Raw genomic sequence first — 11,567 nt, forward strand, 5'->3', positions numbered from 1 at the left:
AGAAGCGGTGTTACAGTGCAGCGTAGTTTGGGGGGTATTGTACAGTGCTTGGTAGTTGGGGGTATCGTGAAGACAGGGGGTGACGCTGTACCGGGAAGAGTAGCCCGGTACATCCTCGAAGCGGTTGCAGTGCAGGCTGCGGCGGTGTAGTGTGAGTTTGAGACCCGGTACAGCGAGGACGCTCCGGGGCCGGCGGACTCTTGTGATTTACATGTTTTTTGTGATATTTTGGAAGATCGGATAGAAAGCGGAGCGATTCCCCCCCCCCCGACCGGAGCCCAGACTCGGATCATGTACCAGGATTATCCAGGGAACTTCGACAGCTCCTCCCGCGGCAGCAGCAACTCCCCGGCGAATCCCGAGGGTTACCCCGGCAGCTCCCTGTCTACCTCGATCCACCAGGTGAGACCCTGCTTTACACGATCCCCGCAGCGGCCGGGCGTCTGATTCCCGCACAGGCACCGGCTTATCGCGTGCCGGTGCGCTCCTAATACCCGGCTGCGACATCCGTCAGGCTGAGCCGTGGCTATTGTGAGTTGTAGTCCGGTAACATTGCCGGGAAGCTGCCTTTACCCAGCGAGCGTTCCGTACCGGCTTGTATTTTAATATGTATTTATACCCCCGGTTGCTACAAACCCAGCCCTGGGTACCCATTATGCCGTATGTAACAAGGCGGCCCCCGCGTCCACGGGAAGGCTCGGTCGGTCGCTGGCGCCGCCTGCCCGCTCGTAGAGTTTTGAATTTGGTTCTCGCGGACGGGTTTCCCACTTATTGGGTCGGCCGGCAGATGGACTCGGTGTCATTGGCTGTGATTCCGCTCCCCCCGTGATCTGCGTGATTCACTGACACAAGTGTCCTGGGCGATAAGCACTTGGCCGGTTGACCGTTTCTGGGCACTGTGGGCAAGGAACTAAAAAGACAGTTTCTCGGCCACTTGTGTCGCGGTGGCTGACCTGTTAACCCGTTCGGCACCCGGGCAGCCCGTTTCTCCTGCTGTAAAGACTCAGACCTTAATCAGTCGTTGGTCTCGTCTTAGATTCAGGAGCCGTATGTCTATCCCATGCATGTTTAATTCCCTCACTGTATTAGCCTCTACCACCTCTGCTGGGAGGCTGTTTCATTCATCTATCACAATCTCCGTAAAGAATGTTCCATCTCATTATGATGCCATCTTTCGTACATGATCGCGTGAAAAAGCAGCGTATTCGGGGTTAGCGTGATTTTGCGTGATATGTTTATATTTTATTATTATTGTATACGACATATGAACCCACCCCCGGGAGGAAGGAATGACTCGCCGGGATCTTCTCGGCTGCAATAAAAGTTTATAGTTTAGAAAAACAAACATATAAATCTATAAAATCGCCCTGTCTGCGTTTTTTTTTATTTTTTTGTTATAGCGCATTAACTCTCTCGGTGCCAGAAGCAGAAAAAGAAGCTCTGAATGGGTTAATTTAAAGGTACCGCGCCGTCCCCTCCCCGCACTTTGTTTCATCGATCTGAAGCCGCTTTAATCAAACAGAAAAGTTCACGGCTCCGCCAAACCCGGGGGGGGGGGGGGGGGTGGACTCGGTGAGGGGGGGTCAGGGGTGCACCTGGGGTAGATTGACACTGATAATATATAACCCCCACCCCTTCAGGACCAGACCCCCGCAATATCTCTAACCCAGGAACTTTAGGAGTTAAATATATCCCAGTTTTGGCCAGGGGGTTATGTGGGTATATTCGGGGAAGGGGGGGTTATGTGGGTATATTCGGGGAAAGGGGGGTTAATAACTTGTATAAAGTCTTTCATGTTCTTAAAATGAATGCAAAACTGGGCTAAATGTTACTCTTTTTTTTGCTCTTATTACCCACCCAACATAAGGATGACCACATTAACCCTTTAGTGGCCTCAGATGCCTTTTAACCCGGGTCAGCTTTTTCCTGGGTCACACATCAATAGTATTCCTTGGTTGTAGTCGTTGCTTCTACCTGTGCGCTATATCTATTTATCTATCTATCTATATATAATATATGAGTGTGTGTATTGTATATAGGTCAGTATGTTAGAATGTAAGCTCTGTGGCTTAGGAGCTGCTGATGCAGAGAGCTGTATATACAGTGAGCTCAATGTACAAAGCTGTTTAACTCTTCAGCTGCTGTAGGACGTGATAGGGGTGCTTTTGAAGCCTTAGCTGTCGACGCACAAAACTCGCACGGAAAACCTTAATTACACGCGTGGAGCTATTAATGCCGCAGTGACCCCTAGTGGAGATCGGGAGCATTACAGGCTGGTAAAAACTACGGCTCTTCAGATGTAATTAGCGGAAAGGAGTAAGGATACCCAAAATAGAGTATTTTTATTTATCTTTTGTGCTTGAAAAAATTTTAAGGGGTTGCGCCACCATGGGACCAAAATGCAATCAAATGTAGCACTGGAAATCCAGAGAAAACCATAAAAACCTTGTTAAAAAAGGGACAGGCCTTCATAACGAGGTTCATTGTCCGAAACCGTGGAGATCTGCGGGTAATTTCTCTGAAAGGGTTGCCTTTGGAGAGTGAGCGACGTAAGAATAGATTGTAAGCTCACAAGAGCAGGTCCCTCTTTCCAAATGCATCTTAACGTGTGCTTTATGTTATTGTCAAGCTGTATATGGTCATTTTCTAAGGTTCTAGTTGATTTTCACGCTCCCCCTAATGTAAAAGCGCACTTTTCTTACATTTTACTATTTTCAGGGGAATCAGAATTCTTAAAATTAAGTCTATAACTTTTTATATGGTTAATTTCTTTACTTTGGATTTACCAAAATCTCATTGGGACTTAGAGCTGTCAATCATTGTCCTTTTTCACCAAGTCCCACCCTATATTGAGACACACCTTGGCGGTACATTTACAATAAAAACACTCCCTGGATTTAATCGGCAGCGTTAGAGGGTTGTTAATGTGTAAAAACAATGAACACCTACTGAGGCCTTGCGTATGTAAGAAGGGAGGGTTTTAAATGTATCGTATCGGTCGACGACCCGGGGATTCTACTGCGGGGTGTAGGTGACATCATAACCCAAATTTCCCTACTGGCTGCATGACATCATGAGCTATTGAAACCAATAGCAATTAAGCAAAGGGTTGCAGCCTGAACTACAGGGCTAAGGATGTAAGTAGGATCCTTGATTCATCCTTGTACATTTCTTCCCTATGACATCGTTTCCTGTACTATATGTGTTCATGATGTCATTACATTGCAATAAATTGCAAAACTTTAATTTGTTCCATTAATCTTATAGGCAGGGAAGTGGCGCATAGGGCATGGCTCCGCAGCTTTGCGTGGGTCATGGCAGTACACTCCGATTCGTGGAAAGTGTGATGCGAATGTTGTATAAATACAGAAATTATGAGCTAAAACCTTTATTTCCTCCCGAAAAGGTTTACCCCAGAATTTTTTATTTTATTTATTTTTTTGTTTTGTTTTTGCCAAATATCAAAAGGTCCCCGACGTGTTGCGGCTGCTGCCGGCCGGTGCTCAGCTTGGCTGCCCTTACATGTATTTTGTTTTAATGGAAACCCGGCAATGGGGCAGAAGACCCAAGTCACCGTCGGTTATATAAAATGGTATTTTGTTTTGTAGATTTCTCTTTTTTTCCGTAGAAACACAGAATCTGCCTGCAGATCGGCCCCATCCGGCCCCCGTCTAGTCGCCCGTTTCTCCTGCTGTAACGACTCAAACCTTAATCAGTCGTTGGTCTCGTCTTAGATTCAGGAGCCGTATGTCTATCCCATGCGTGTTTAACACCCTCACTGTATTACCCTCTACCACTTCTGCTGGGAGGCTGTTCTTAAACTTGGACCATCTGCTCAAGGATATGCGGGGACTTTGGTTAATCTACTGCTTTATACAGCGTGCCCGGCACTAAACGATCGTCTAAACTTTTTGAGACTTAAAAGCTGCGCATGTCCGCCATTAGCGTAGTTAGGATCGGCTGAGTAGCCGGTCTCCTTACATGCCGCCTCGTTTTGGTCGTGACCTGCTTGGCTATGTGAGTGGTGCAACTCGGCAGGCTCGATCTTGTTTAAAAGGAATTTTGGAAGCCAAAAGGGACGCACCCATAATCACAGCAACTGCACGTTAACCGCTTAGCAGCTGCCGGGTACTCGGAATATCCACCGGAATGATTAAACAGGGACGGGGGGGGGGGGGTTACGCTGCAACTCCCATCATGCCCAGTCAGCCAGCACTTGCCTGGAAGATGGGCGACCCGAGGCTCCGTTTACAGTACTGCTGGCTTTAGCTTGTAATGAATTCTGATTTAAAGGCACGATCCGCTCGGCTCGCTTTTCCCCGTACGCGTTTAAAAGGGCGCAAGCGCATGATTTCTCCCAAAATATGTTTAATTGAAAAAATACCAGATGTGTGCTGGTCATGTGATCAGCAGAAGTCAACTTTATAAAATTATCTTTTTAAAAAATTTTTGTAAAAAAAATATGTGCAATTTTATGGATTTTTTATTTTCGAAATTTTGCTTATGTAATTTAACAGGCGATTTTCTTTTAATTTACAGAATTTTGGTGTCATTGTTGCATTTTTGGGGGCTTTCCCCTCCTTTTTTGTTCTTGCGACCCCCCCCCCCCCAAAAAAAAAAATCCGTTGAGTAATAATGTTTTTACCTGGCTTTTACCCTTGTAACCCATGAAGCGCCAGAGAAAATATTTCACTCAGTATGAGCGTTGGTGCTTCTTTTTTTTTTTTTTGTTTCGAGGGAAGAAAAAAAAAGTTTTCTAGCGGCCTGGTATATATTACAAGAGAAAGCCCCGAGTTTGAAATATAAGCGTTTCTTCCTTGTTTCGGGAGCGGAACGTGGCGGCGGGGCAGAAAAAATAAAAAATGAATAGGAAGAATTTACCAGTTTTGTGTCTTGGTTGCTAATAGGCCGACCGGCGTAATATTAAAAAATATTTTGTTGCAATAATCAACTAAAATTTTTTTTTTTTTTGTTACTAAATACACAAAAATATTATGTTATTTAACCTTGTTTTTCACACAAACGTCACCCTGAAAGGCGAGTCGATAAGAAACTGAGGCGCGAACAAGAAAAGCAGCCTCGCTGCAACCTCTCCGCGAGCTTCCGACCTCCGCGCTTGGTATTTGGACTCTATTTAGCGCGGATTAGCAACCGGTCGGTAACGCAATGACAAAAAAACAGCGCTGTGGAATATGATGGCGCTATAAAAAACCCGATAAATAAGAATAATAAAAACACTCGATTCTTTGAAAGTAATACCATTATAGAACAAAGGGATTTGTGCGCCACTCCTATACTGCTCAGCCAGCCCCGGTGCTGAAGAGGGCCCGGGGACGGTATGTTTGCTAGAAATGTGTTGCTTAACCCCCCCTGGCACTGAAAGCCCCAGACACTGAACTTGGTTGTCGGTTTCAGGGAAGTCATCGCTTTCCAGCGGCAGAGAGCGGCCCCCGAGAGCCCCGTCTACCTTTTTCGGGGGTGTCTGCGCACGCATGATATTTCCTGTTTGTCCTGCCGGATTACCCAACCCAGCCTCGAGCTGCAGTCCCACTAACTCGCCTTCATGTGGTTTTCAACAATTTCCCTTCCACCCAGAATCCTGGGGGGGGGGGGGGGGGGGCAAATTGCTCTCTGATTCCCAGGGGGTGGGGGGTATTAATATTACATTATTTCGGTGATTTGCTAAATAAAAAGCATGCGTGGAAATACAGAATTCATCAAAATTATTTTTCTGTAACGGAGATCTCCATTATTTATGCCCTGATATTACTTTACATTTTCCATATTTTAACTTATTGTACATCGCTGCGGAATACGATGGAGCTATATAAATCAAATAACAAGATTGGAAAGCACTGATCGCTGATCCACTTGGGTTTTGCGCCCTGTGTTATGTGATGACATCATACTGACATCACAGTGGCCTCGCAGCCAATAGTAACTCAGACTAATTTTTTGACTCTTTCTAAAACTAAAAAATGTATTACTTTTAGTTACAAAGAACTCTTTCTTTTCTTTTGAGAAATGTAATTTTCTGTTCCAAATACTATCGTTTCTGAGCATATTTGCTTTTAGTAACATTTTTAGTAGCGTTTCTTGTAATACTCTGGTTTTTGTAGTCATTTTTGTAAAGCCGATCCGTCCGCAAAAGGTTAACTTTAATTTCTCGGCGGCTTCTGTCCTCCCACAATCTTCGCATTTTATCACTAAATTGTTGGAATTCCATTGTCTCGTTCCTGTTACCCCCCCCCCCCCTCCGCTGATGGGAATAAAGTGCGATTCTCTCTAAAATAACGAAAACCGTCCAAAGATCCGGGCTGATATTGGCTATTATTACACGTGTAGAACATTCCGCCCCCTGATGTTCCACGCGGTAATACAAAAAGTATGGTTGGGGGGGGGATGGGGGGGGCAGGATTGTGACATTCCACACGCATCAAAGCAGATTTACCAGAAATGACCCAATTCCCAGTCCAAAAAAATCCCGCTTGCGTGCTTCGCAGATCTGCCCTCCACGGAGCGCGGCCGGCTTCCTGGGATTGTGTGAAATAGGTAAATAAATTTGCACATTTCCAGTAAATAGAGGAAGTCTGGGGGGGTGGGGGGTGACTTTATGTAGTCTGGGGGGGTTGCGGGGTAGAGGAAATATCCCTTCCCGTCTATGAACTAATAAAGCGATCAGGATCACGGCAGATTTGTTGAGTCATACAGAGAGGAAGCATAAGTAGATGCAACCTATTTATTTACTCTTCTGTTTCTAGATTGTAAGCTCCTTCGAGCAGGGTTATCCTTTTTTGTTTCTGTAAGTCTGAGTTGTTACGTCATGTGTGTCTCCGGTTTGGCGATTGTACAACACTGCAGAATTTGGTAGTTAAGTGGAACATCCTCCCAGGAGAGGTGGTAGGGGGTAATACAGTGAGGGGATTAAACATGCATGGGATAGACATACGGCTCCTGAATCTAAGACGAGACCAACAACTGATTAAATGATGTTATGCGCAGTTTGTTATATCCTGCTTGCCCGTTGTACAGCGCTATAGAATATGATGGCGCTATATAAATCAATAAATAGAAAATAATAACTTGTGCTGGATGATAAGTTTAAAGTTTCATGATTACTCGTGACTTTTTATCTAGTTTTTGTAAAGCCGGCAGTAATAGCAAGTAAAATTCTAATATCCTCCTGATGATGTCAGAACACAACAACGCTGTTTACTTCCTGAGATGATGTGATGTCAGGTGACGTAAAAGGCACGGCGCGCGTAACCTAACTGGCAGCTAGAACGCTGTTCCTGGGGGGGTTTACACGTGTTATGGGCTCGTGGGGAGGAATGTGTTAACCGCGACGATCCCTAGGAGTAGCTGCCTCCGTGGCGTCACACCTGAAACCAAAGTCACTCGGAAATGGGGAGAGGGGACGCAGATTAAAGGAAGCCGGTTCTACAGAGGAGAGGATTAGGCAATCGAGTTAAAGCGACCTCTCCCTGCGCAGCCGCCGGCTCTGTAACGAGAGACGGACGTTCTTACAGATCGGGTCTCTGGTAAGTCGTCCGCCCCCCCCCTGCCGAAAGCACGACCCCCTTCCAAACATGCAGCTTATTCTTATCTGTTTTGTTCTGTTCACTAGGGATCTCCTCTTCGGCAATTTTTAGATTGTAAGCTCTTGAACAGAGCCTCTTTACCCGTCGTACAGCACTGTGGAGTATGATGGCGCGATATAAATCAATCATGTTTTTTGGTGATTTTTAGTTTTGTGATTTCCTCTTTCAGTTTAGCTATGATGTCACTAATCCTTAAATCTGTAACCCCCCCCTAAATACAAATAAATAATAATAATAATTTTGGAACCTTAAGCTTTGTCGTATATAATGACAGTACATTTATTAATAAAGCGCCAGCAGATGCCATAGCGCTGCTACCAGAGGGAAAATTAGTGATAACATTAAAATCGACAATATGGAAAGTCAGAAGAGGGCCCTATTCCCGTGAGCTTACACTCTATTAATTTCTGTATGTGTGGGTTTTTTTTTTTGGTTTTTTTTTTAGGGGGGACATTAAAGTTGTTTCCATCACCTCTTAATGGGTCAAATAAAAAAAGGTGAATTTAGCATTTATCACTCTGGCACTGGAGGGGTTAATAATGGTGAGTTTATTGCAGGATACGTTGTTACTCCTCCGCATTCCATTTCCTCCTCCCTGTTCAGACGACCCACCTGCTATAAAATTCCTGGAACAGAGAAGACCCCACCTAGCACCTGGCACGCAGGACGGGGCTGCTCCAGAGCGGCTTTAGACGCCGTCTAATATTTTACTTTTAAGAACATTTTATTAGGTTTTTTTTTTTTTTTTTTTTTCGTACAAAAAACAGGCTTTTTTTTTTTTTTCTTCAAATATTTTTTTTAGTGTCATTGTGGCACCCATCCCAAATCTTGAGGAGGAAAACGAGTCGGGGTTGACACCGCAAGCCCTGCTGAGATCATTTGAATATTCCAGCAGCTGGTGACGCGTCTGAAGCTCTTCGCCCGTCTCTGTCGGTTCTCCTTGTTGTGTTTTCGTTTCCTGGTTTCCCTCCTGTCTCGTCTCCTGAATAATTACAGGATTGTGTCGCAATATTAACGTTGTATCCTCATATATCATTTTGGATGCGTTGTCCGGCGGTCCGCCGTTGCCCATAAAATCGTTGTTTGCTCGTAGAATTATCTGCCCGTCCGCTTCCGACTTATCTCCCTAATCCTATTCTGTGGAACGTCTTTAGCCTTCTATGTGTCTACCTGAGCTGAAGGCACCTGGAGCTGAGCATCCACCCCGATTCGTACGAGAGCAGACATTTTTGATACTATGTGCAGGGCCGGCCCAAGGCAAAATGCCACCTGGGGCGAATTTTAAAATGCCGCCCCCCCCCCCCATTATCTACCCTTCCTCTCCCTCCGTCCCTGCCGCCCCCCCCCCCCTTGTACTTACCTTTCAGCAGTCCTGCGGCGAGTCTCCCTGTTCGGTCTCGGTGCCGGCTATGAGGAAATCTTCCGGCACTCAGCATTACAAGCCGGCACCGAGACCGAACAGGGAGACTCGCCGCAGAGGAGAGAGCGAGGGGCGCCGAGCGGGTACTGACAGCTTGGTAAGCGAAAACCACTCGGCGCCCCTTTCTCTCTTTTTCGCTTTAAAAAAAAAAAAAGGGGGGCTTGTGGCGGCAAAGTGCCGCCCCTTCAAAAGTGCCGCCTGGAGCGGTTGCCCCACTCGGCTCCATTGTCGGGCCGGCCCTGACTATGAGATACCTAAATGCGTGGGGGGTGGGGAATCTCGGTTTTGGGGAGCCGGAGCAGACTCGGTGGTTTAAGGTACTTCTTGAGATAGCGATGAAGTTTCTCCGCAGGGCAGGCCATGAGAAGGAGGGTTTCGATGGAGGACGAGGGGCTGTGTATTTGTGTAAAGGGAGGTGTGAAATGTAACCAGAACAGAAGCGGAGCGTTTCGTGGAGAACAGGAAATCTCGTCTTTTAAGAAGCTCGGTGTTACGATTTTACTCATAGACAACGTATCAGGGTGTTTTGTTTTTTTTACGTAGGAGACCGGCAAATGTATACGTTGGCAACGGCGCATCATTGAGCTGTAAAGATATAGTGTAGGGTTTGAGTTCAAGAATGATTTTCAGCAGACTTTTTATTTTTGTTTATACAGTTTTAGGTTTACTGATCTTTTGTGTTCTTCTTATACCCGCAGAAGTTCAGGCCAGAGATGCCGGGATCGAGCAGTGCCTTCATTCCTACCATTAACGCCATAACCACCAGCCAGGACCTGCAATGGATGGTTCAACCTACGGTGATAACCTCCATGTCCAACCCGTACGTCCGTTCGCATCCGTATGGTCACCCTGTGCCCAACCTGTCCTCCGTCGCCGGGCACGCGGCCATGCAGAGACCTGGCGTGATCAAGACCATCGGCACGACGGCGGGCAGGAGGAGGCGAGATGAGCAGGTAATTAATGGAGCAGCACGCGGTTGGCTTGCGTCTGTGAAGACAGGGGTCTTCTGTATCGGAGGGTTATACAGGGTGAAGCGAATCGCGTCGGGTGACCAGAAATAGAACGCTTATTACCATTATTGTTATTTCCTTATATCAAAGTCTTTGGTCCGGCCGTGCGGTTTACCCAAATAGGGATTTATTTATTTTTTGTGAGAGCTGGCATGGAAACTGCTGAGAGGGGTTGCGAAAATTCTCAGTTCTGACCACCAAGGGTTGGCCAACTCTTCTTCTTTTTTTGGGGTCTTGCACAATCCTTGGGAACACCACAGCTTCCTCCACATCTATCAAACTTTCGGCTGTCATGACCACATAACGTTTTTATCCTCTCTCCCCCCCCCCCCCTCAGCTGTCACCTGAAGAAGAAGAAAAACGAAGGGTGAGGAGGGAGAGGAATAAGCTGGCGGCGGCAAAGTGTCGCAACAGACGACGAGAGCTGACGGACAAACTGCAAGCAGTAAGTGAACGCTTCCTGTGCTCGTCCGGTGAAACGGCCTACACTCATTGGATATCTTTGTCCATTTGTGCTGACCTGTTCCATACTTAACTTAAAAAGTTGCCCTTTTAGGGGTTTATTTAGTATTGGTCGTGTTTTCCTGACTCCTTCACCTTGGTGGCTGCCATGGTTGAACGTTCTAGGCGTTCCAACTCGATTCAGGAACCCTCCATAGATAATCTCAATATATTCTTTACGGCCCTGCAATCTTACTTTGCGGTCGTATTTATATTAAAACGTTATATTGTTTTTGTTTTCTGTTTAAAATGCATGTATTTATGAGCTTGTATCATAGGCTTTACATTGTTTCTTTAAGGAAACCGAGAAACTGGAACAGGAGAAGTCTGGACTGCAAAAAGAGATTGCAGAACTGCAGAAGGAAAAGGACAAGCTGGAGTTCATGTTGGTCGCCCACTCGCCCGTGTGCAAGATACACCCCGACGACAGAACCAACTCTTCTCAAAGCGCGCGCAGCATGATCCCGAGCCGGGTTGTTGTGAAGCAAGAACCCGTCGAGGAAGACATCGCCGCCTCGTCTTCCAACAGCAACAAGACTCAGTCAAGGTCGGTGATTAAGCCCATCAATATCGGCGGGGGGTTCTTCAACGAAGAGCCGCTCAACACACCGGTTGTGATGTCCTCAACGCCTCCAAGCACTCCTAACACCGCCAACCTCGTCTTCACCTACCCAAGTGTACTTGACCAGGATTCGTCCGCCACCCCTTCAGAGTCTTGCTCTAAAGCCCACCGCAGGAGTAGCAGCAGCGGCGACCAGTCGTCCGACTCCTTGAACTCGCCCACCCTCTTGGCCTTGTAACAATGGCTGCGGAAGGAGAGCTGCTTTGTTACATGTGAGGAGATGTCAAGAAAGGGAAATCATCTGCCATCAGGAGCTTCCCAACGAAGCGATTGGATTTTCAGAACGTGCTTACGGGACGAGCCTTTGTAAGATACAACCTGTAACTGGATAAAACGCTTCGCGGCACTTCTCTTGGGCTGCAAAGCGGGCTGCAAATGTTTCCATTCCTTCAACGCGTCCCATTATACCCAAC

The 11,567-nt window shown here is 46.5% G+C and overlaps 1 protein-coding gene across 3 annotated transcripts; it reads left to right on the forward strand.

Annotated features, from left to right (window-relative positions):
• The first annotated feature begins 291 nt into the window (after positions 1-291).
• Positions 292-11,332, forward strand: LOC149281687 (fos-related antigen 2-like). 3 transcript variants are annotated; one of them, XM_089499078.1, is made up of 5 exons: positions 292-376; positions 6,814-6,827; positions 9,720-9,974; positions 10,369-10,476; positions 10,832-11,332. In XM_089499078.1, the coding sequence occupies exons 1-5, from the start codon at positions 292-294 to the stop codon at positions 11,330-11,332; spliced, it is 963 nt and encodes a 320-aa protein (XP_089355204.1). The 3 variants fall into 3 exon arrangements, with proteins under 3 accessions (XP_089355204.1, XP_089355202.1, XP_089355203.1); XM_089499076.1 differs by lacking the exon at positions 6,814-6,827 and having other exon boundaries at positions 292-402; positions 9,720-9,986; XM_089499077.1 differs by lacking the exon at positions 6,814-6,827 and having other exon boundaries at positions 292-402.
• Positions 11,333-11,567: the final 235 nt, after the last annotated feature.

Source organism: Sceloporus occidentalis, unplaced genomic scaffold, assembly GCF_023333645.1.
Source record: "Sceloporus occidentalis isolate IW3139 unplaced genomic scaffold, rSceOcc1.0.p SCAF_129, whole genome shotgun sequence".
Lineage (NCBI taxonomy): Eukaryota > Metazoa > Chordata > Lepidosauria > Squamata > Phrynosomatidae > Sceloporus > Sceloporus occidentalis.

What these genes read in the sequence shown, in the direction of transcription:
- LOC149281687 (XM_089499076.1), top strand. Translation starts at nt 292, where the DNA reads ATGTACCAGGATTATCCAGGGAACTTCGACAGCTCCTCCCGCGGCAGC. An exon ending in TGTCTACCTCGATCCACCAG is followed by an intron (nt 403 to 9,719) that starts GTGAGACCCTGC and finishes TTATACCCGCAG; the next exon opens with AAGTTCAGGCCAGAGATGCC. An exon ending in TGACGGACAAACTGCAAGCA is followed by an intron (nt 10,477 to 10,831) that starts GTAAGTGAACGC and finishes TGTTTCTTTAAG; the next exon opens with GAAACCGAGAAACTGGAACA.